The 25,297-nt window shown below is 45.7% G+C and overlaps 1 protein-coding gene across 1 annotated transcript in view; it reads left to right on the forward strand.

Moving 5' to 3' along the window:
- The window catches only part of LOC129398497 (tubulin beta chain-like), a 137,354-nt gene that overhangs the window by 76,316 nt on the left and 35,741 nt on the right, over positions 1-25,297 (forward strand). Inside the window, exons 8-13 of the mRNA XM_063596018.1 lie at positions 10,818-11,638; positions 12,134-12,242; positions 12,321-12,431; positions 12,759-12,926; positions 13,168-20,238; positions 23,970-24,516. Coding sequence (XP_063452088.1) covers positions 12,153-12,242; positions 12,321-12,431; positions 12,759-12,926; positions 13,168-13,980 — 1,182 coding nt within the window. The 5' untranslated portion in view covers positions 10,818-11,638; positions 12,134-12,152 and the 3' untranslated portion in view covers positions 13,981-20,238; positions 23,970-24,516. The remainder of the gene's footprint in view (positions 1-10,817; positions 11,639-12,133; positions 12,243-12,320; positions 12,432-12,758; positions 12,927-13,167; positions 20,239-23,969; positions 24,517-25,297) is intronic.

Consider the following 25,297-nt stretch of genomic DNA (forward strand, 5'->3'; position numbering starts at 1 on the left):
TTTACCTGTAAAGATACATTTAGACTGAAAATAAAACAATGGAAATAGTTATTCCATGCCGATAGAAACCAAAAAAGAGCAGAAATAGCTTTACTTATACCATACAAAAATAGATTTCAACAAAAGACTGTAGGAAGATATTAAGAAAGTCATTATATAATAATAAAGAGATCAATTCTTCCAGAGGATATAATAAGAAATATATATGCACCCAACACTAAAGCACCTAGATAAATGAAGCAAATATTATAAGAGCTAAAGAAAGAGACCTCAATACAATAATGGCTGGACACTTCAATACCCTACTTTAGTCATTGGATAGACCTTCCAGACAGAAAATCAACAAAGAAACATCAGACTTAATCTGCACTGTATAACAAATGAACCTAATAGATATTTACAGAAAATTTCATTCAACAGCTGCAGAATACACATTGTTCTTCTCTGCACATGGGTTATTTTCAAGGATAGACCATATATTAAGTAACAAGTCTAAAAACATTTTAAAAAATTGAAGTAATATCAAGCATTTTCTCTGACCACCATGGAACAAACTAGAAATCAATTAAAAAATGAATTTCAGAAACTATACAAACACTTGGACATTAAACAATATGCTCTTTAATGATCAGTAGGTCAATAAAAATGTTAAAAAGAAAATGGAAAATTTTCTTGAAACAAATAATAGAAACATAACATAGCAAAACCTGTGGAATATGGTAAAAGAGGTACTATTATAAAAGGAAAATTTATAACTGTAAGTGCCTATATAAAAATCAGAAAAGCTGCAAATAAATAACCTAACAATACATCTTAATTCACTAGAATAAAAAGGCCAAACAAAACTCAAAATTAGAAGAAAAGAAATAATAAAAATTAGAGCAGAAATAAAATGAAGAAAACAGTGCAAAAGATCAATGAAACAAGAAGTTGGTTTTTTGAAAAGTAAAACAATTAATGAATATTTAGACAGCTAGCTAAAAAACAGAGATGATACAAATTAATAAAATCAAAGGTGAAAAAGGAGACATTACAAGTAACATTTCAGAAAATCAAAGGATCATTAGTGGCTACTATAAGTAATTGTATGCCAACAAATTAGAAAACCTAGAGGAAATTAATTCTTAGACACACATAACTTACCAAGAATGAACTAGGAAAAAATCCAAAACCTGAACAGACCAATAATGAGTAACAAAATTAAAGCCATAATAAAAAAATGTCTGTAGGACCAGACTGAAAAATAGAGAAGGAAAGAACATTTCCAAACTCATTCTTTGAGGCTAGTATTACACTGATATCAAAACAAGACAAAGACACATTTAAAAAGAAAACTATGAGCCCATATTTGAGAATATTGATGCAAAAATTTGCAAAAAACCTAGCAAACTCAATTAAACAATACATAAATAGGTAATTCATAATGACCAAGTGGAATTTATCCCAGAGATACAAGGATGGTTCGACATGCAAATCAGTCAATGTGATATATCATATAAATAGAATGAAGGGGCCAGGTGCAGTGGCTCACACCTGTAATCCCAGCACTTTTGGAAGCCGAGATAGGCGGATCTCCTGAGTTCAGGAGTTCAAAACAAGCCTGGCCAACATGGCAAAACCCCATGTCTACTAAAAATACAAAAATTAGCCGAGTGGAGTGGTGGGCACCTGTAATCCCAGTTACTTGGAAGGCTGAGGCAGGAGAATCGCTTGAACCCGGGAGGCAGAGGTTGCAGTGAGCTGAGATCATGCCATTGCACTCCAGCCTGGGTGACAGAGGAAGACGTCATCTCAAAAAAAAAAAGAAAAGAATGAAGGATGAAATCCATATAATCATTTCCATTATGCTAAAAAGTATTTGATAAAATTTAATATTCTTTAATAATAAACCCTTTGAAAACTGGGTATGGAATGAACATATCTCAACATAATAAAAGTCATATATGACAGACCCCCAGCTAGTATCATACTAAGTGGGGAAAAACTAAAAGCCTTTCCTGTAAAATCTGGAAGATGACAAGAATATCCACTTTTACCACTGTTATTCAACATAATTCTGAAATTCCTATCTGGAGCAATCAGACAAGAGAAAGCAATAAAAGGCACCCCAATTGGAAAAGAAGTCAAATTATTGTTTTTGCCAGTGATATAATCTTATATTTGGAAAAACGTAAAGACTCCTCTGATAGGGTTTTAATGTGTGTCCCCTCCCAAATTTAATTCTCAATGTTGGAGGTGGGCCAGGTGAAAGGTGATTTAACCATTGGGGTGGATTACTCATAAATGGCTTAGCACCATCCCACTTGGTACTATCTTCATGATAGTGAGTGAGTTCCCATAAGACCTGGTTATTTAAAAGTGTGTAACAACTCGCCCCTCTGTTTTTTTTCTCCTGCTTTTTGCCCTATGATGTGCAAGATTCTGCTTCAACTTTTGCCATGACTGTAAACTTCCAGAGGCCTTCCCAGAAGTGCATACCAGTGCTGTGTCTTCTCTACAGCCTGTAGAATCATGAGCCACTTAAACCTCCTTTCTAAAAAATAAATTACCCAGCCTCAGGTATTTATAGTGATGGGAAAAAAGCTTAATACAGAAAATTGGCACAAAGGAGTGGAAAATTGTTATAAGAATACCTGAAAATGTGGAATCAGCTTTGTAATTGGGTAAACAGGCAGAGGTTGGAAGAGTTTGTAGGATTCAGAAGAAGACAGAAAAATGAGGGAAAGTTGAGATTTTCTTAACTTTGAATGGCTTTGACGAAAATGCTGATAGTGATCTGGATGGTGAAGGCTGAGCTGAGGAGGTCTCAGATGAAAATTAGAAACTTATTAGGATCGAAGCAAAGGTCATTCATGTTGTCTTAGCAAAGTGGTTGGCTGAATTTCTGTCATGCCCTAGGGATATATAAAAGTTTGAATTTGAAAGTGATGATTTAGGGTTTCTGTTGAAAAAATGTCTAAGCACTAAAGCATTGAAGATGTGGCCTGGCTGCTTCTAACAACCTATGCTCACATGTTGCAGCAAAAAAAAGTAAGTTGTAATTTATTTTTACTTGCAAGGGAAGCATAGCGTAAAAGCTTAAAAACTTTGCATCCCAGTCATGTGGCAGAAAAATAAAAAGCTTTTACAAGAGAGGAACTCGAGCAGGCTGTGGAGCAATCACTTGTTAGAGATATTTGTATAACTTAAAAAAAAAAAGCAAGTGTTGATAGCCAAGACAATGGGGAAGAGGAATTGAAGGCATTTTAGAAATCTAAAAGGCAGCCCCCCATCACAGACCCTGAGGCCTAAAAGAAGAGAATAGTTTCTGGGATCAGGCCCAGGAACTGCTGCCTTGGGTAGCCTTAGAACATGGCTCCCTGCATTCTGGCCACTGCTCCAGCTCCAGGTGTAGCACAAATTGGCCCAGTTACAACTCCAGTCACTGCTTCAGAGGGTGCAAGCTATAAGCCTTGGTAGCTTTCATATGTTGTTAGGCCTGTGAGTGTACAAAATGCAAGAGCTGAGACTTGGGAGCCTCCACCTTTACTTCAAATAATGTATAAAAAAGCTAGGGTGTGCAGGCAGAAGCATGCTGCAAGGGTGGAGCCCTCATGGAGAACCTCTACTAAAACAATGCAGCAAAGAAATGTAGGGTTACAATCCCCATGTGGGTTCCCCACTGGGGCATGGCCTAGTAGATCTGTGAGGAGAGGATCACTGTCCTCCAGATCCCAGAATGGTAGATCTAGCTACAGCTTGCACTTTGCACCTGGAAAAGCCAGAAGCACACAAAACCAGCCAGAGGCACACAATACCAGCCCATGAGAGCAGCTGTGGGGGCTGAACCATGCAAAGCCACAAGGTCTAAACATCCCAAGGCATTAGTGTGCCCTGGAAATGGGACATAGAATCAAAAATAATTATTTTGGAGCCTTAAAATTCAATAACTCCCCTTCTGGGCTTCAGACTTGTATGGGTCCTGTGGTCTCTTTTTTTTTTTAGCTGATTTCTTCCTTTTAGAATAGGAGTATTTACCCAATGCCTATGCCCCATTTGTATCTTGGAAGCACTTAATTTGTTTTTTATTTTACAGGCTTATAGGAAGAATAAACTAGCTTTGTCTTAGATGAGACTTTTGACTTTTGAGTTAAGGCTGAAATGAGTGAAGACTTTGGGGATTATTGGGATGTCATGATTGTATTTTGAAATATGAGAAGGATATGAGACTTGGAATGGCCAGGGGCAAAATGATATAGTTTAGGTATGTGTTCCCACCAAAATCTTATATTAAAATGTAATCCTCAATGTTGGAAGTGGGCCTAGTCGGGAGGTGATTGAATCATGAGGGCAGGATTTCCATGAACAGTTTGGCATCATTTCCTTGGGTGCCATTCTCACAATAGTAAGTTTTCATGAGAGCTGGTTATCTACAAGTGTGTAGCACTTCCCCCCTGCCCTCACACTTACCATGTGATGTGCAAGCACTGGATTTATTTTTCACCTTGATTGTCAGTTGTCAGAGGCTTGACCAGAAGCAGAAGCCAGTGCTATGCTTTCTGTACAGCCTGTAGAACCATGAGCCAATTAAACCTATTTCCTTTATAAATTAACCAGTCACCGATTGTTTTTACAGCAATGTGAGAATGGCATAATATTTCCATCAAAAAACTATTAGAAGTAATAACGAGTAAATTTGCAGAATACAAAATTAACATATACAAATCAGTAGGATTTCTATATGCCAACAGTCAACAAACTGAAAAAGAATTCAAAAAAGTAATCCTATTTGAAATAGCCACAAATAAAACAAAATGTGTGGGAATTTACCAAAGAAATAAAAGTTCTCAACAGTTAAAAATGTAAAACACTGATAAAAGAAATGAAAGAGAAGACAAAAAAATGGAAAGTTATTTCTATGTTCACAGATTGGAAGAATCAGTATTTTAAAAAATGTCCATATGATCCAAAGCAATCTATACATTTCATGCCATCTCTATCAAAATAACAATGACATTCCTCACAGAAATAGAAAAAAAATCTGAAATATATATGGAACCACAAAACACCATAATAGTCAAAGCTATTCTGAGTATATAAACCAAAACTGTAGGAATCCCATTACATGGTTTTAAATTGTACTATCAAGCTATAGTAATTAAAACAGCATGACACTAGAATAAAAAGACATAAAGACAAATGGAATGAAATAGAGAACTTAGAAACAAACTCATACAGCTAAACTAATTTTCAACAAAAGTGTCAATAACATACAACAAAAAACAAGACAGTTTCAGTAATAAATAGGGCTGGGAAAACTGGCAAGCCATAGGCAGAAGAATGAAACTAGAACCCTATTTCTTGCAAAATACAAAAATCAAATTAAAATGAATTAAGGACTTAAACCTAACACCTCAAACTATCAAAATTTTACAAGAAAACACTGGGGAAACTCTTTAGGGCATTGGTTTGGACAAAAATTTCTTAAATAATTCCCCATAAGCACAGACAACCAAAGCAAACATGGACAAATGGAATTACAGCAAGTCAGAAAGCTTTTTTAAAGTGAAGGAAACAATAAACAAAGTGAAGAGAAAACCCACAGAATGGAAGAAAATATTTGTAAATTACCCATCTGAAAAGCAATTAATAGTTACATGATATGGTTAGGCTTTGTGTCCCCACCCAAATCTCATATTGAATTGTAATCCCCAGGTGTTGAAGGAGAGACCTGGTAGAAGGTGATTGGATCATGGGGTTGGTTTCCCCCAGGCTGTTCTTCTGATAATGAGTGAGTTCTCATGAGATCTGATGGTTTTGTAAGGGGCTTTTCCCCCTTTGCTTCACATACATGCTCTCTCGCCTGCCATCATGGAAGAGGTGCCTGCTTCCCATCTGCCATGATTGTAAGTTTCCTGAGGCCTCCCCAGCCATGTGGAACTGTGACTCAGTTAAACCTATTTCCTTTATAAATTACCCAGTCTCGCCAGGCGCAGTGGTGCATGCCTGTAATCCCAGCACTTTGGGAGGCTGCGGCGGGTGGATCACGAGGTCAGGAGTTCAAGACCAGCCTTGCCAAGATGGTGAAACCCCGTCTCTACTAAAAATACAAAACTTAGCTGGGCATGGTGTCAGGTGCCTGTAATCCCGGCTACTCAAGAGGCTGAGGCAGAGAATTGCTTGAACCCAGGAGGTGGAGGTTGCAGTGAACCGAGATCATACCAGTGCACTCCAGCCTGGGCGACAGAGCAAGACTTCATCTGAATACATAAATAGATAAATAACCCAGTCTCAGTTTTTTTATAGCAGTGCAGAAACAGACTAATACACTACAATATATTGAGTTCAAAACATTCTATAGAAAAAATATAATCAATTAAAGAGTGGACAAAAATTTAAATGGACATTTATGAAAAGAAGACATACAAATGGCAAATAGGCAAGTGAAAAGGTGCTCCACATTACTGATCATTATAGAAATGCAAATCAAACCCAAAATGAGATATCATTTCACCTCAGTTAAGGTGGCTTTTATCCAGAAGTCAGTCAAAAACAAATGTTGCTAATAGCCAAGATTTGGAAGAAACCTAAATGTCCATCAACAGATGACTGGATAGAGAAAATGTGGTACATATACACAATGGAGTGCTATTCAGCTATAAGAAAGAATGAGAGTCTGTCATTTGCAGTAACAGAAATGGAACTGAAAGGCTTTATGTTAAGTGAAATAAGTCAGGCACAGAAAGAAAAATGTCACATGTCCTCACTTATTTGTGGGTGCTAAAATTTGAAATAATTGATGTCATAGAGAGTATAAGGGTGTTTACCAGAGGCTGGGAAGGGCAGTGGGGGAACAGGGGGTTAGTGGGGATGTGAAATGGGTACAAAAAATTGTTAGAAAGAATGAATAAGACAGTATTTGATAGCACAACAGGGTGATTATGGTAAAAAAAATTTTAATTATATATTTTATAAAAACTAAAATAGTATAATTGGATTGTTTATAACACAAGCTATAAATGCTTGAGGGGACGGATACCCTGTTTTTTATTATGTATTACTTGTTACATGCCTGTATCAAAGTATGTCATGTACCCCCATAAATATATACACCAACTATGTACCCATAAAAATTAATTAAAAATTACAATTAAAACCAAAGGGAGGAGAGTCTAACGAGGCAGGTGTGACCCATGGCTTGAACTAGCTTTTCAGGGTAACTTTGGAATGTCCTTATCCAAGAAGGGGGGTCCATTTAGTCAATAGGGGCTTAGAAATTAATTTTTAGTTTGTAAGTGGAAAAAAGAGAATTTTTAATCCTGAGCCATAGCTCTCAGTCAGTCAGTCCCTGCAGGGAACCCTGTTCTTTACTCTGGAGATAAACACTATTTTTCTTTTCCACTGAATAACACCACATTTCAAAATGAGGGGAAACATCTTGAAACTAAGAGGTATGGCCTTATTAAATTTGATTTGGTTTCCATTGTAATTAATTTAATCACATGTGTTCTAGAGTTTGTCCTCAGTCTTCTCCTACTTTAGGCTCATGATCTGTTGAATTTGCTCAGCTCCCTGCTCAACAGCAGGAAATCAGAATTATTTAAAAGCCTCATTGTGGCTGGGAGCAGTAGCTCATGCCTGTAATCCCAGCAATTTGGGAGGCCAAGGTGGGCAGATCACTTGTTATCAGGGGTTTGAGACCAGCCTGGCCAACAGAGTGAAACCCCATTTCTACTAAAGATACAAAAATTAGCTGGGTGTGGTGATTCATGCCTGTAATCCCAGCTACTTGGGAGGCTGAGGCAGGAGAATCACTTGAACCTGGGAGGCGGAGGTTTCAGTAAGGCAAGATGGTGCACTGCACTCCAGCCTGGGCAGTAGAGCAAGACTCTGTCTCAAAATAATAATAATAAATAAAAATAAAAATCTCATTGTGTTTCAAACAAAATTTCTTTTGCATATCAACTGTGTCAACTTGCATATTAACTATAATCATTTTGTTTACTTTATATCCAATCTTGAGAAATCTTTGAGGACTAATTTCACTCTTTTCTGCCATTTTGGTAAACATACCAAATGTCACCATACAAAATGCACAAAATTCCTGAGAAATGCATTTTCTCCTTGAGGAGTAGACTTGCTGTGTTAGAGGAACTCATGGTTATCAAGCTTCTAGTTTAATAAACATGACTAGAATTCTCTATCTTAATATGAGTAGCTAGGTACTCACAAGGCATCTAGAAGGTTAATACCTATGGTCTGGAAATAGCCACATTTTTTTACTGGCCACAGATTACAATTGCAGAATATTTATGGCCATACAAGACATCTTCCACCAAGCCTGAAAAATGTATAAATGTCCTAGGAGTGCAGCATTTTTTGTTAAAGATAATATTAACGAGCTAGCTTAGGTTAACGGGTTAATGGTCACTGTTAAAACCAATAGCCCCGACTTTAGTGAGTACATCTGCACCTTCCAAGTGTAATTATAACTCTTTCTCTTTATAGTTAGAGTACAGACACTAACAAAAGACAATGCATTCCTGCTCTTGTTTTCTGAGGATGTCCAACTCTGTAATGGAGTCATTTCTAATAAACTTGCTTCTTTCACTGTGCTCTCTGACTCACCTCAAATTTTTTACTGCACAAGATCTAAGAATCCTACTTTGTGGTCTGTATCAGGAACCTCTTTTCCAGCAAAATCTTTCAGCAACACCATGAAGGGACACCAAGACAAGACCCCCACTCCAAGGAAAACAATCCACATAGAATCATTCAGCTGGCAAGTGGGCTGTCTTTTAGAGTCGCGAAGCCATTCAGGTTGGCAAGAATGATTACCCACTATTACTTAAGTGAGAGGCCCTAGGGTATAATATTAGGGTGAGAGACTCAGCCCAAAGTTAGAGACCTGGGGGTGTCATACTCAGATTAGAGGCCAAGCCCACAGGGTTAGAGGCCCTGGGGAATATTGAGAAGAATGGATTTGGCTAAACAAGATGTTTGCCACTTTCTGTTTTTGGACTGTCCACCTTGTGCTTTGTCCCTCACCTGAGTGCTCTGCATATTGTTGCCTTTCTGCCCACCGCCTCCGTTTTGCAGTAGTCTGGAGGCTGCCCCAGGAAAGAGGCCCCAAACAGTTTAGCTTTTACTTTCCTTAGTGATCCTCTGACTTTTAGCCTTGATGTCTTAGAGCTATTGCTGCTACCACTTTTCTAGTTGGCAAAGCTAATAAACTAACATTAGAACAGCACCTACAGGTTTTTGACCCCACAACAAGGGAAGGTGGTCCTAGAAGCTAAAGGGCACCAGTGGATAATAGGAGAATATTTATGAAAGTGTGAGGCCTTATTGCTAGACCGACCCTCCAGACATAACCCTTAAAGCCTGGCAAACCATAAACCCAGCTACTTACCTGTCAGAGTCCACAGGTGCTCCCAGCCTTTCTGGCATACAGGTTGTATTAGTCTGTTCTCACGCTGCTAATAAAGACATATCTGAGGCTGGGTAATTTATTAAAAAAGAGGTTTAATTGACTCACAGTTGCACGTGGTTGGAGAGGCCTCACACTCATGGCAGAAGGCAGGTGAGGAACAAAGTCACATCTCTTACATGGCAGCAGGCAAAAGAGCTTGTGTAGGGAAACTCCCCTTTATAAAACCATCAGCTGTAATCCCAGCACTTTGGGAGTCCAAGGCAGTGGATGACCTGAGGTGAGGAGATCGAGGCCAGCCTGGCCAACATGGTGAAACTCCGTCTATACTAAAAGTACAAAAATTAGACAGGCATGGTGGTGGGCACCTGTAATCCCAGCTACTCGGGAGGCTGAGACAGGAGAATCGCTTGAACCCGGGAATCAGAGGTTGCTGTGAGCCAAGATCACGATAATGCACTCCAGCCTGAGCAACAGAGCAAGACTCTGTCTCAAAAATAAATAAATAAATAAACCACCAGATCTCATGAGGCTTATTCACTGTCACGAGAACAGCATGGGAAAGACCCATCCCCCGATTCAATTACCTCCCACTGGGCCCCTCCCACGATATGTAGGAATTATGGGAGCTATAATTCAAGATAAGATTTGACTGGGGACACAGCCAAAGCATGTCACAGGTTATGAAACAAATTTATTCTAGCAGGCCAGACGTAGGAGAGATGAGCCCCTTGACCATCCCAAGGAAGAGTGGTTAACAGATGCAAGTTTTTTTATGCATCAGGAAAACAGGAGGGCTAGATATGCTATTAGTAGTCAGCACAAGAGAATCAAGGCACAAGCCTTGCTGGCCTCGACCTCAGCTCAAAAAGCTGAGTTAATTGAACTTACTAGGCCCCTGCAGTTGGAAAGGATTTAAAAGTTAACATTTACACTGATTCCAAGTCTGATTTTTTAGTGCTTCATGCTTATGCTGCAATTTGGAATGGGTGGGGACTCCTGACCCCAAAGGGCTTTTCCATACAACATCATTCAGATTTTGAGCTTGTTAGAATGCTGCTTTGCTGCCAAAAAGTGACTATAATTAATTGCAGAGGAGATCAAAAGAGAGACTGACCATGTAAAAGGAAATGCCCTTGTAGATGCCACAGCCAAGGCCCCTGCACTGAAAGGGCCAATGAAGCTTGTGGGCGTGCTGGTCAGCATACATAGAACTGGGCCGGAATACCCTGAAGAAGAACAAAAATGGTCCAGGGATTGCATTTCAGTCCAGGGCCCCTCGGGCTGAATGATGGTAATAAATTACTAATGCCAAGTACCAAACACAGGAGTATAACTCAGCACTTTCATGATTCTTTTCACCCTAGAAGGGATTCTTTGTTTCTGTTAATGTCTCATTTGTTTATAGGGGTAAATCTTTTCAAGACACTAAAACAGGTGACTTAGCCCTGTGAGCTCTGTGCCTGACATGACCCAAACGGCCAGCAATTTTCTCCTTCTCCAGTTAAACCTGTCCAAAATTGAGGAACCTATCTACATGAGAACTGGCAACTCTAATTTACCCTGAAGCCTTTCTGCAGGAGATTCAAATATTTGCTAATGCTTACTGATACCTTCACTGGTTAGATCGAGGCATTCCCCACCCCATCTGAAAAATGTTTACCAGAAGAAATAACTCCTCAGTTTGGGTAATCCAAAAGCCTGCAAAGTGACAATGGCCCATCTTTCACAGCAGGCGTAACCCAACACCTATCCTCAGCTTTAAGAATCCAATATTACCTTCACTCTGCTGGAGACCGCAGTCCTCTGGAAAGGTGAAAGGGCTAATCCTAAAGAAGACTAGCTAAATCAGAGGCCTGACTATCTCTAACACCCATAGCTTACTGCGGGTTTGAACTGCTCCAAAGTAAAACGTATAATTAAGTCCTGTTGAGTTAACATGTGGAAGGCCTTTCCTAACCACAGATCTCCTAATAGATGAAAAGACTCATCGGTTACAAAAATATGTCATCAATCTGGGACAGGTGCAAAGGCACTCTGTGAATATGGAAACAAGAGTCTTCCCCTCCCACATGGGAGGAAAAATCAGTTTCAGCTTAGCTAGGAATTTAGTCTTACTAAAGACGTGGGAGGAAGTTCTTCAGCTGAGCAGCTTTCCCCAACGTGGAAGGGACCATAGCAAGGATACCTGAGTTCTCCAACAGACGTTCAACGCCAAGGGATTCACAGGTGGGTGCACCTGTGTGGAAGTAAAGCTGTTGCTTATTCTGGGAGCCCAATCGGAGGCTGAGGGAGGTGGACGCGGGGCTATTTAAGCGTTAGCGGAGGGCGGGCTGGGTCGCTGCGCCTCTGCTCCTCCTTCTCGCGCTTCTGTTGCCGCCCTAATCCTGCCTTAGCCATGAGGGAGATTGTGCTCACGCAGATCGGGCAGTACGGGAACCAGATCGGGGCCAAGGTTGGCAGCCGGGGCTCTGAGGGCCCAGCCCGGGCCTACCGGGTGGCCGGGGAAGATGTTGGCAGTGGCGGGAGCGGTGCCCCTGCATTGCGGCCCCTGGGCTCCCTGTCGGGGACGGTGGAACTGGGCGGCTGGTGAGGCGGCTGGGGTGGACCCCAGGGACAGGGCGGCCTAGGGATGGGGGTGTGGATGAGGGTGGGGGTGGGAGAGGGGCTGGGGCGCCTCCGTGACTCAGCCCCGGCCTGTCTGGCCCCTCCTGTCTGTTGCAGTTCTGGGAGGTGATCTCTGATGAACATGCCATCGACTCCGCTGGCACCTACCATGGGGACAGCCACCTGCAGCTGGAGCGCATCAACGTGTACTACAACGAGGCCAGCGGTGAGACCCTCGTCCTTCCCCCACCGCCCTCCTGGGAACGTAGCTCTCCCCTCGCTCATGCCCTCCCTCCCCACGCAGGTAGCAGGTACGTGCCCCGCGCTGTGCTCGTGGATCTGGAGCCGGGCACCATGGACTCTGTGCGCTCGGGGCCCTTCGGGCAGGTCTTCAGGCCAGACAACTTCATTTCCGGTGAGCTGCGGGCGAGGACTGGGGTGCGGCTCCTTAGCCAGGGCAGCTCAAAATCTAGGAACACCCCAAGGTCATCCTGTGGGAACTGTGGCGCCAGGGCCCCTGAACACCCTCCTATCCGCCGAGTCGAGTCGCTCAATCTGCCTGTCCTAAACGGGCTTCGGGAGGAAGGCCCGGGTGTCTCCTCAAGGTGAGGAGCTACTGATGTCCTTGTCGGGAGCTGAGCTGGGGTCGTGGCTACTGCCTTTCCTGAGAATGGGCAGGAGCCACCTGCAGCGAGGTCTGTGAGCCCGTCTCAGGTTTGACTCCTGTCTTAATTTCTAACAGGGGAAGCTGCTGTCCTGTAACTCTGGGGGAGCGGGTTTCATTTGCTCCACCTGCAGGGCGAATGGTGCTTTCACCTCACATGTGACACTTGGCCCTTTCTGCATTATGGTGGTGACCACTGATGACCGTATACCTGGCCGTCGAGTGACTGGCTGTACTGTCTTACAGGTCAGTGTGGGGCCGGAAACAACTGGGCCAAGGGACACTACACCGAAGGCGCGGAGCTGATGGAGTCAGTGATGGACGTTGTCAGGAGGCTGAGAGCTGTGACTGCCTGCAGGGTTTCTAGCTGACCCACTCCCTGGGTGGGGAGACTGGGTCTGGGATGGGTACCCTTCTCATCAGTAAGATCCGGGAGGAGTACCCAGACAGGATCATAAACACATTGAGCATCCTGCCCTCGCCCAAGGTGTCAGACACCGTGGTGGAGCCCTACAACGCCACCCTCTCAGTCCACCAGCTCATGGAAAACATGGATGAGACCTTCTGTATAGATAACGAAGCGCTATATGACATATGTTCCAAGGCCCTAAAACTGCCCACACCCACCTATGGTGACCTGAACCACCTGGTGTCTGCTACCATGAGTGGGGTCACCATGTGCCTGCGCTTCCCGGGCCAGCTGAATGCTGACCTGCGGAAGCTGGCCGTGAACATGGTTCCGTTTCCCCGGCTGCATTTCTTCATGCCCGGCTTTGCCCCACTGACCAGCCGGGGCAGCCAGCAGTACTGGGCCTTGACTGTGGCTGAGCTCACCCAGCAGATGTTTGATGCTAAGAACATGATGGCTGCCTGTGACCCCCATCACGGCCACTACCTAACGGCGGCTGCCATTTTCAGGGGTCGCATGCCCATGAGGGAGGTGGATGAACAGATGTTCAACATTCAAGATAAGAACAGCAGCTACTTTGCTGACTGGCTCCCCAACAACGTAAAAACAGCCGTCTGTGACATCCCACCCCGGGGGCTAAAAATGTCAGCCACCTTCATTGGGAATAATACGGCCATCCAGGAACTCTTCACATGTGTCTCAGAGCAGTTTACAGCAATGTTCAGGCGCAAGGCCTTCCTCCACTGGTACACAGGCGAGGGCATGGATGAGATGGAATTCACCGAGGCCGAGAGCAACATGAACGACCTGGTGCCTGAATATCAGCAATATCAGGATGCCACGGCGGAGGAGGAGGAGGATGAGGAGTGTGTTGAGGAGGAGGTGGCCTAGAACTCTCCTTTTCTAGGTAAAGGGGGGAAGCAGTGTGGATTCTTTCCTGTGTTCTGACAGCCATGTGTCACTATGCGCTTGTTCATTTGTGTCTTCACATCTCCTGCTGCATTTTAAAGCATTTGTATAGTATGCGGTTTTGCCTAATAAAGTGTTCTCACAGCATCTGGTTTCACCTCCATCTTCCATGGGCCCTCTGGCTACTGCTGCCAGATGCACACAGTTGTCCTGCAAGGCGGAAGCTGTCTGGGCTTATCACATGCCCAGGAACAAGCATTCCAGTGGCTCCAGGAGGGCTCAGCATGGGCTGTGGACATGGCAGGCAGGCTTCACGCAAACTTGGGGATGCCCTGGGCCTTGGGCAGCGACGTGGTGGAAAACCTGTTCCTGAAGAAAAGCCTTGGCTTATCCCATGTACCAAACTTCTAGGGGACCAGCTGGCCATGTTTTGGAACTTTGTCCACCAGGGTCGCTGACCCCTTTTAATGTCCCCAAAGTCCCATCTTGGAGTAGGAATGTGGTCAGACAGCTGGCTCTGAACCAGCAATGAAGGGTGTGCAAGTTGGACCCCAGCCACTCCATCACCACGATGGCCTGGGTGTGATTGTGTGGCCTCATTCTCTTAATGAGGTGGGCATGGGATATCTGGCAGGGACTAGGCAGGAATCGAGCCCAGTGTTTGCTAACATGCACTGAACCCTATGTAGAAGGGGATTAGGTCCTGGGGGCTGCAGATGTGGTTGCTGGGCCTGTGACATGCACTGAACCCTATGTAGAACCCTATGCAGCCCCTTGAAACTTCCCAGGATGGCTGGTTTTTGGGGTTTATCACCTTATTTTTCTCCCTCTGGTTTTAGCCACTGTAGGCCAGTTTGTTCACAGTTTGTTCACCAACTTTGGCTCATTTCATTACCTTATCAGAGGTGGGAATTCTGAGGTCCCTAAGCCAGAGGCTTTCAGGGATGTGGCTCCCTCTGCCGCCCTGGCAGGGAGGGCGCAGGGGTCCCAGGTGGAGCCTCTGACCTAGAGCCTTTGGCTCTAGAGCCTGGAGCCTTACCGCAAGGCTGCCTGTGGGTTTGGCGTCGGGAAACAACCCAGCCTGGAGCCCAGGCTGCTGGTTATCTGGAGACAGCCTCCCCGTAAGATTTCTCTGAGACAAGAAACAATTATGCAAATTATCCTAATTCTGTTTGAAAGAATAGAGAGATTGATTGCAGAGACAAACCATTTAGGCAGGCAATGTAGAAGGTGTTTCCACGGCTAATCTGCCTTCAAAGGAGAGGGATTTTGTTTGTAAACTTCAGACCCAGAAAATTGATTGTTCTGTCAACTTTAGATAATTATCTGTCCTCCCTGAGGCCCTAAGCTTAGCAGAAATGTTCTTTCTCTGAATCAGTACTCAGCTTTGGATCTCTGTTGGGTTCCCTGTGGAGTGCTAAATCAGAGATTCCCCCAAAGCAGTGGATCAGGAGCCTTCCTCCAGCCACAGTGCCCATCCTGCCTGCAGAAGAATGGACAGAGGGATGGGAGGGCTGCAGAGCTGGCACTGTGTCCCTGGAGGGGCTGGTGGGGACTCACTGTTCGGGGGACAGGGGAGGCAGAGTCCACACTCAACTGCTGCGTGGAGATGGGCATGAAGGGCAGGCAGGTCTGGCCTTGGCCTTGCGGTTTGTTTCCATTAAAGACCTTCAAGACCAGAAGGGACCAATAGGGCCGGACTATGCAGGGAGAGAAGAGGTTCTAGGGAACTGAGTTCCGAAGTCTTCGTCTTCTCACTGTGCAATGGGGTTCACCTATAAAGCAGGCTGCTTGTCCTCGGGAGAGCTCATTGTGGAGAAACATCACTGGACAGAGCCCCTCCTTATCTGCATCAGACTCCTCTGGTCTCCCCGGTTGCCTTTTTCTCTGCCCCTAAGGGCACCTGTCCCTGGAGAGGCTCTCAGGACAGTATCCTGGACACCCCCTGCCTGGACACCCCTTGCCTGGCACCCTTCCTCTCCACAATGTCGTCAGAGAGCTCCACCTGCCCTTCTAGCCCCCTGGTCCAGCACTGCTGGTCATGAGGTTTGGGCCCTGTGACCTGCCCAGATCCAAGCTGTGGGGAAAGTTTGCTGAGACCAGTTTGGGGAACAGAGGGGCCTTGTTGTACCATTTGTTCTGGGCACAGGGGACCTCCTGCATCGTCTATCTCCTCCATGAGATGCTAGTTTCAGGGATTCCTTGGGGACACTGGAGAGCAGGGCTGGCTCAGGCAGGGGCCTGACCATAGTCCAGACAGTGCAGACCCTACCTGAGGTGCCACACGGGCCCTCATCAGTCTTCTCTTCACACAATGGAGTCACTCCTGTGCCTCCCCTGTCTGCACTCCATTGAGCCGGGAAAGGCCTGCAGTAGCCAATGCCCACATTTGAGTTTCAAATGTGAATATACCCAGGGATTGCAATTTACCAAAAGATGAAGGAAAAGGCCTCTCCCAGTACTTGGTCAACATTATTCTGTGGTATTTTTCAGATGAAATTAGCATTTAAGCCAGTATACTTTTAGTAAAGCAGATTATGCTCCATAATGTGGGTGGGTCTCATCCAATCAGTTGAAGGCCTTAAAGGAAGAAATACTGACCTCCCAGGGGAAGAGGGAATTCTGCCCCTGGACTCAAGCCACTCTTCCTTGGATTCTAGCCTCTGTAATTACACGAGACAATTCTGGACATCTCCTCCTCTCTTTTCTGTTTCTCTGGAAAACCCTGACTAATGCAATTCTTGTTAAGCTGCTTTTAAGAAGTGTGAAGAAAATATTAAAAAGATGTAACTAAGAATTTTGAGTGGACGATCTAATTATTTCACACTGGCTGAGATCTCCCTGATGTTGACATTGCAATGACACTGTGCACTTCTTGGGGTAAGAAAAAGTGCAGTCTCAGTATCCCTCCCACTAAATAGGAAGGCAAATTGCCATTTCCCGAAAAGTCCAGAATAGTAAGTAGGTTGACGAGTAACTCTTGAAGTTACATAAGACAAATCAGTTGCAACAGAGGATCATAAACCCCTCGTGTACGGAAGGAAAACAAGTTTGTCAATGTGCAAACTGTAAGTCTAAGTTCCTACTTCTGTAAAAAGTAGAGTTTCCTCTTCAAAGACTTTCCTTCCCATCTCATTAGAAATAAATAGTAACTTCTCTTAGAAGCAAAATTTATTCAAAGACCTGTGCTAACATTCTTAAATATCTGCTAGCCCTAATAAAGAAATCAATGTACTTTATGTTCTTAGCTCCCACAATTTAGCCTAAATATTTGCCCTGGCATGCTTATACTAGTCCAAGCAAGCTTTAGGTCATTGCCTGTTCCTCTTCTTTATTCGAAGGTGTTTTTACTTTTTTCAGCATTCCACAAGTTACTTCCTCCTTCCTTTGTTCTCCTCTGCCTTTTCCTCTCTAAAAAAGTTCTAAGTTGCTAGCCAATCGGAACAAATACAGAATGTGAGGTCCCGTTCCAGCCGCTGGAAACTGGACACAGCAGTAGGGTGGATGCGTCAGGTTATAAATGACCCTGTCTCCTTTGCTCAGTATACTCTTGTGGCAAAACTGCTGGTGAGTGTACCCTTTCTGCAGAAATTAAAAAAAAAATAAAAATGGCCTTGCTGAGAAAATTAAATTTACATTCAAGTGCTATTTCTTTACCGCACTGGGAACAAGCATGTCAAACAATTTCAACCCTGCTGGACCTCATCAAGTGAGGGCCGGGATGGAAAAGCGGCCGTGCCGAGGTGCCCCGGAAGCAGCCTCCGGAGTGTGCGTCAGAGTTTCTGGCCATTTCAGCTAAGACTTTTCTTCTGACAGACTAGAAGTGAAAAAAAGAATTATTTACTTTGTTGGGAAATGTGACAAAAGGTTAAAATTCTACTAGTTCATAAAATATTTGAAGCTAACTTTGTTTTTATAAATAAAATTGTATTTACAATTTAAGTTTTAGTTCTCATCCTTGCTGTTATAAAAGTTATTCTAAGTTATGTCAGTCTTTGAGGGTAAATGTAGAGTATTTAAAATAGCCTATATTTGGAAAACTGAACAGTGTTTGTTGTCATGATTTTACTTTGTTCTTGACCACATTGGTCCCAGAGAAAGTCAAGGTCTTCACCCACGGATTCAAGATTCTTGTGGCAGCTGCTGAATTCTTTTCCAACAATGCTTGGGCCTCATCAGCGTCATGTTTGTGCACTACCCCAGCCCCAACCACAGACATGGGCAGGAGGAACAGAGCTCTACTGTGTAGCGTCACTGCCAGTAAGAGTCTGGCTCTCCCATGAAGCATTACTCTTCCTCTGCATGTATCTTAGAATTTCAAAAGCCATTTGGCCTCCATTTCTTTAGATTGTGGATAAGATCCATAAACTTGTACTGGGGTCACTGTTCCTCCAGCCTCTTTAGCACGTATCTGCAGTCTCATTTCCAGGCTGTTTCCTCTATGGGCCACTGCCTGCAGAATTCCCAGATGAATCCATTGCCCATTCCCTGTAGCCACATCTCCAAATCCACAGCCGTTCTCAGCAGCTGCCTGTACACTCACATCCCAGAGGTCAAGTTGCCACAGCTGGTGTGTGTTTCCAGCCACTAGGCAACCCCAGGTCTTCATCTGAGCACCCAGGGCCAGAAGTCTCACCCTGTCCCCCATACCATCCCTTCCCAGCCAGCCACAGTTTCCTTCCTTCTGTTGCTCACACAGTGCTCTCAGCCCCAGATGCCCTTCCTGACATTTCCTCCCAAGGAAACCCAAGTCCTCCGTCAGGGTCCACCCAAATGTCCACACTCTCTGGTAGCCTGCCCAGCCCCAGAGGCTCCCTTGAGCTCCCTTCCCCCATTAGAGCCTACAGAGGCAGTGCTGCCCAGCAGACATCTCGGCTGGGAGTCAAACAGAGCAAGGCTATTTTGGTCCCTCTCTCCACTCTATGTGACCCTGAAATGTGCCCTGGCCTTAGGAAACATTCAGCTACATCAGAGAACGTGAGTATGCATGTGGTTTGTATAACACAGGCAAGACATGGTTTTTAGATACGTTCAGAATAGATAGTTACAGAGAACAGGTATGTTACATGTGGGAAGGAAGAGACACAAGGGCCAAGAGATACTTAATATGCATGAGGCTCCTGGGCACTAAATGTTCAATTCACAATGTGCCTTTATACAAGAGACACCTAAACATGCAGAACCATGGGGCCTTCGTTCACCACCATTCCTGGTGCCCATTCTGGTCGCATGCGTCCTCTGCCCAAGAAACACGTAGAACCCATGGCAGTGCGACAGCTGCTTCTTGGCAACTCCACCATGATCAGGCACACTTGTCCCATGTCTGTCCCATTGAGCTGGTGTGTGTCATAAGCCCTTCAGCTGTGAGCACTCTTGCCCAGACCTCAGCTCTGGTCCTCGTGGTCACACCTGAGGGGGTGAGGTTGACTAGCAGAGAAAGAAGAGAACCGATGAATGTTGACAGCACAGGAATCAGGTCATACGGCCCTCCCATCTCCTTCCCTCAGCTTCTTGCTGTGTTTTACGAATGGATTTTATAAACCTGTGATTCGAGCATCCTCAGTTGCTTCTCGAGCCTTTCCGCTCCATGAACTCTGGGACAGCTTGCCTGGTACTGCAGCTGGAGGACATCACTGCATCCAGAGAGCTTCCCACATGACAGTCTGTGAGCAAGGGACTTCGCCTCCCTGGATGGTGGTTTTCTTTTATGTAAAAGATGTGATCGTAGTCTGTATTTCTCAAGGGTGCTGTGAGAAACACACAGAATAAGTCACGTGAAACTGTGTGGCAGGTAGCGGATGCTCAGTAAAGTGAAGCCTGCCCTTCCCGTAGCCTTTCTCTTCCTCCACTGGGTCTAGACTTCACATTGTCCCATGGTTCGAGATCCTTGGTTCATCCCGAGTCTTATCATCATACCAGAAGCTTGGAGGGAGCTCCTGGGGAAATCCAGCTTCACGGTCCCACACTGATCACTTCCCCTGGGCATGGCCTGGTAAATGCAGCTCAGATCTGCTCCCCAGTCAAGTCAAGGAAGTTGCTGCCCAGAAACCAAGTGAGGACATTTACAAGAACCGGCAGCAGCAGCAGCAGCAGCAGAAGAAGAAGAAGAAGAAGAAGAAGAGAAGAAGAAGAAACTGGATTTGCTTTTTCACCAGAGGATCCAGATTTCCCTGTGGCCTCGCAAACAAAAAGAAGGAAGACGGAGCAGCACAGTCATCCCTTTGTGAAAAAGGCATTCAGGTAACTGAGTGACTCAGCAAGCCTGGGTCTTGGGGAAATTACGAATACCTGGTTGAAGGGCAGTCCTCAGGCAGAGCCCCTGAGACCTGTTGAACTCTAGAGTGTAGGAGCAGAGGAGATTCAGGGCCTGCCCAGGGGCAGTGTCCACAGGGGCAGAGTGCCCCCAGGACTCGCCCTGGCTCAGTTAAGGACTCCCCTCAGGATCTGCAGAGGTGCAAGGCAGGGTGCAGCTCTGCCTGGACTGAGCTGGAAATGCAGCCGTGTGGCTGAAGTGGCCACTTCCTGCTTTCTGTAAAGCAGCCACAGGGACCTGTGAACAGGTAAGACCCTTACTCTTGATTACTGAAGAACTAGAACCCAGGCTCCCTTGACCTTCTCTCTGAAAACCCAGATGACATGAGGACCCTCTCCCAGCTGAAGGGGCAGATTCACGCTTTAGAGTGTGGGGAGTCAGCATGGGGGCACGTGAGTGTTTAGCTTAGGTGTGGGCCTCACAAAAGAGTCAAAACAAGTCAGCCAGGACTCCAGCAGCCTTCATTGTGTGAGAGATGCCAGCACTGTGGCCACAGCCTGACAGCTGCGCAGGCCACATAATGTGTGGGGCTGAGTGGAAAACGTGGGGGTTTTTTTGTTGTTGTTGTTCAAAATCATGAGCTTCCAGGGGCGGCAGCAGAACTTTAAACTACTCTGGGGCCCTTCTGAGCACAGGACTTGGTATGACTGCACAGGGATACCTGGCAGGCCAGGTGCAGGGACAGAGCGGTCTGCCCAGAGGCCAGCAGGTCCCCAGTCAGTGTCTGGCACCAGCTCCCTTCATGACCTGGGCTGGCTCAGTTCCACGGGACTCCCAAGGCTGGAGGCTTCCCCGGAACATCATCCTCAGGGATTTTCCAACAGGAGCAGCCTCTGGCTTCAGATCTGTCCTTGTTTGACTCATAAATTATCACTCAGACTGAGAAAATTAACACTCAGTGATTCCTGAAAGGGTGCCCAGTGCAATAGATAATTTTCAAAGTGAGTTCATCGGGGGATTTAATAGCCAGGCAATGTCCATTAAAACAGCGACAAACATGGGGAGAAAAGGAAAAGTTCCAACTGGAAACTCATGCTGGCTTGACAGTTGTTCTCAGGGAGCAGAACAGAAGTGGGCATTTTCATTCTGGTTACACCATCAGCGATACCTCCACGGAGCCTCTCAGCTGGTTCCTCCTGGGTCTGGGCCACAGGCCTCCCAGTATTGCCGGTCTCGGAAGACATCTGTGGGCAGGTTCTGTAGAGGGAATCTGAGGCTGTGTGGGATGAGCTGCAGGACCCCATGTGGGGAAAGGCAGGAGGCAGCACCAGCTCCTTCACCAGGACCTGAGGGTACTGTGGCTCATCGGGGGCCATCGAGGACATGGAGACCCTGCACAGTGTTTGAGGAGTCCTGCTACATCAGTTTATTCTGGTTTAGGTGGTTGAGGGGAGACTCAGTGAAGTCTTGGGGGTTCAGGGCTACACTGCCAGCCTCTGGGACAGCAGCCCCAGTGTCCCCCGACCCAGGCCTTGCTCCTCCCTGCTGATGAATGCCCACTCTGCTCCCAGATGCACACCTGTCCTGAAGACACCCGGTTCTCATGCTCTTCTCTGCAGCATCTGAATTGGGCATTCCTGGGTAAAGTAGTTTAAGTTACTTTCACTTTTATCCACCTTGTTTCCGTTATTTCAACCATGCATGTCCCTTGTGTATGTAGGATAAAGGTGTCTAAGAATAAAGGTCCATGATTTAAAGTTTTTTCCTCTTCTTTCCCTGTCCTGACCACCTGATCATAAACTTGTAGAAATAAAGTGGATCTCATGTTGTGTATCTTTCGATGCATCTAGAGAGATGGTTATATTCATATAAATAAACGGGCACATCCAGCACACTATTTCTAGTTGTCGTCTGCTAATAAGTTTACATCTGGTAAATGCCAGTGTTTCATCAAATGGCTGCATTGCACATGAGTCAATCTGTGTGACAAAGAATATGGCAGGCTTTGTACAGCCTTTGTAAAGACATTCTTCAATGCTGCCTTTTAAAATAGAAATGTTAAATCCTGTAACTAATCAACCTATGCCTTGTTAGAGGGCTGACATTTTCAATAATTCCTTTACAAAGGGTAGTGAGATGCATCAGATCCCCCAGTGGCCCCCAAGTAGGGACAGTGACAGTCAGCAGTTCTTTACGGACCTCTGCTCCATGGCAGGTTCTCCGCTGGCCCTGGCTGCGGGCGGCCGTCATCTAACAAGATGCTTCGGTCCATGGGTGGAGGACAAAGGCCTATGGGCTTGGGGAGCGAGTTCTTTCGTCTCCTACATGACCTTCATCTGCTCGCGTTTCCCACGAAGTGCATCTGGGTTGGAAGGAGATGGTGGTTTCCCACTGAAGTCTGGTCCCTAAGTGACGCCTCTGCTGCCTACATCAGAATCTCCCAGGCTTGCTCCACAATGGTCCCGTCACGTGGTGCAGACTCAGGCGCGGTCTTGTGTGTGAAGAGGCAGGCTTGGTCTTGTGTGCTCTTGATCATGCACCTAGTCACATCTGTTCTACAGTGTTGCATTCTTCTAATTTCCATGCACATCTTTGCATAGGCGTGTTCCCATTGTTCCCATGCCAATAAGTGGTGTGCAAGGTTCCAGAGTGCACCAGTATTTCTTTAGTCGGTGTCATGCTGTTGGATATTCAGGTTTTTTAACCTAGTGTAAATAACATTCACATTTCTAAAAACCAGAAGAGTGTTTGTGATTAAGATATCATCTTAGTGGATATTAAATTGCTGCATCTGATTTCATTTCTCTTTCCCAAATAAAGAGTCAGTTGTGTGAGCTAGTCTCACTCTGAAACTGCACACTCCCATCCCAGAGGTAGAAAGCGAGATCTCCTGCCTGCATTTCACGGAGCATGTGATTATGGAGGTGTCCAGTCCCAGCAAACAGACCCTACATTCTTTTCCTTCAGTGACTCAGACGCAATATGTGGACAGTCCCAGACAGTATCGCTCCCTCACGTTCATTAACCTCCAGAGATTAAACATCACCTGATACACAGAACTGTGGGCTCCCCATTTGGCTAAGCATCAGGTGCAGCCAGGTTCTTACCTAGGTGCACTTGACAAGGTGCTGCCAGATGCCACCAGCGCAGACAGTCAGCGAGCCCACCTCATGAGAGGGCACATGAGATCCCCAAATGAGAAAGAACTCTAAGGAGCCAAAATCTGCCAAGATGGGTACATTAAAGCTTGCAACTTTGCACGTGAGTGCACCCTCAGACTCAGCCAGTTTATTCTCCTTTGCAGTCCGTTCTGAAAAGTCCAGCCAGATGATGGCTAAAGAGTAGAGAATGGAAGGTGGAAGGCGGTTGCTGCTTGCAGAAGAGGCACGCAGGCAGCATTGGCAGGGAGGAAGAGACTGGAAACTGAGTAGCAGATCCGAGAAACCAAAATGTTCAGCAAATGAGGGCAGGTGGCATGGAGCAACTTCCCTGGGTCCAAGAGCCTAATTACGTTATTGTTCCATAAGTTCATGGCCTGCGGTCATCAGGGAAAATAAAACACTGACTGGGGGTCGGTCTTTTCTGTTTAGAGGAGGCTCCATGAAACCTCCCCCTCCCGGGTTCAAGCGATTCTCCTGCCTCAGCCTCCCGAGTAACTGGAACTATAGGCGCCCGCCACCACTCCCGGCTAATTTTTTATTTATTTATTTTTTTGTAGAGACGGGGTTTCACCGTGTTAGCCAGGATGGTCTCGATCTGCTGACCTCGCGATCCGCCCGCCTCGACCTCCCAAAGTGCTGGGATTACAGGCGTGAGCCACCGCGCCCGGCCTCAGCTGGTTTTTCAAAAGTCATGGCAAGTAATTGTCAGAACAGTGAACTTCGGAGATTCACCGGAGGGGCGAGGCCACAGCTCGACCGCGAGCACCTGAGCATCCTGCACCGCCTGCGACGGCCGTCAGGGGGCGCGATGCCGCCTCACAGAACCTCAAGAGGCGCCCGGGTTCCGGCACAGACGCCCTGCGGCTCCAGGGGGCGGAGCCGAGCCGCCTCCTCAGGACCTACGCAGGAGACGCCTCCATCCCTACAGGGACACCTGAGAGGACCCAGCCTCCTCCTCCTCAGGACCCACTCGGGAGACGCCGCTGGCTCTATAGGAACACCTGGGGACCGTGGCCAGGGACGACCCAGCCTCCTTCTCCTCAGCTCCTCAGGAACGACTGGGGAAGCTGTGGCTTCATGGTCCCCGAGGCTGCCCGAGGAAAGGTGAGGAAAAAGCTTTCTGTCCCGGCTCAGCGTTGAGGAGGCCGCGCTGCCTCGCGCTCCACTTTCTCAAGTTGTATTTATTTTATTTTACAAAGTGGCCCATCATTAAGTGGCTTTGTTATTCATTATTACAGCATACCTGAGTTGTTTCATTTTTTAATTTTTGACCAATTTGGGTTTGTTTGGGGTGGATCCGGGACAGAGAAGGGAGAAACCCTGAGGGCAACATGGAGAGCCCCAGGGAGACGCGCACCCCACGATTTGCTTTTATTTGCGCTCCAGTGGCTCGTTTTTCTTAGAGTGTTAAAGTACTTGAAAAATATTGAAGAGCAGATGTAGATGTGAGTTTTCACAACCGTATTTTCAGTGTAAATACTGGACTTTGTCTGTTAAAAGGATTTTAGGTAAAATAAATTTAAGCGGAGTTTATTTCAGCAAAGGAATGGTTCATGAATCACGCAGGAAGCACCAGAACGGAAATCGGCTTGGGGCTTTGAGCTCTTAGGGTGGCCCCTAAGTGAGGCTCCTCAGTGGCTCCAGCTAGGCAACCGCCTGTTGTGGGGATGGTTCCCTCAGCGTCCCTAGTCATACAGCCAACTGGCTGCTGAGCTTTTTGGCATTGACTGTGGTTGGTTTGTTAATTTTTTTAAGTCAGTTCAAATGCCTCCAAGTTCGGTTTCTGTTTGCTTAGGGAAGGCCTCAGGCTAACCCCCGCCTTATTTGCTTTAACATGTCAAAACCATAATTTATTTTTCATTTTACTTCCCTGGCATTAATAGAA

Source organism: Pan paniscus, chromosome 14 (assembly GCF_029289425.2).
Source record: "Pan paniscus chromosome 14, NHGRI_mPanPan1-v2.0_pri, whole genome shotgun sequence".
Taxonomy (NCBI): Eukaryota; Metazoa; Chordata; class Mammalia; order Primates; family Hominidae; genus Pan; species Pan paniscus.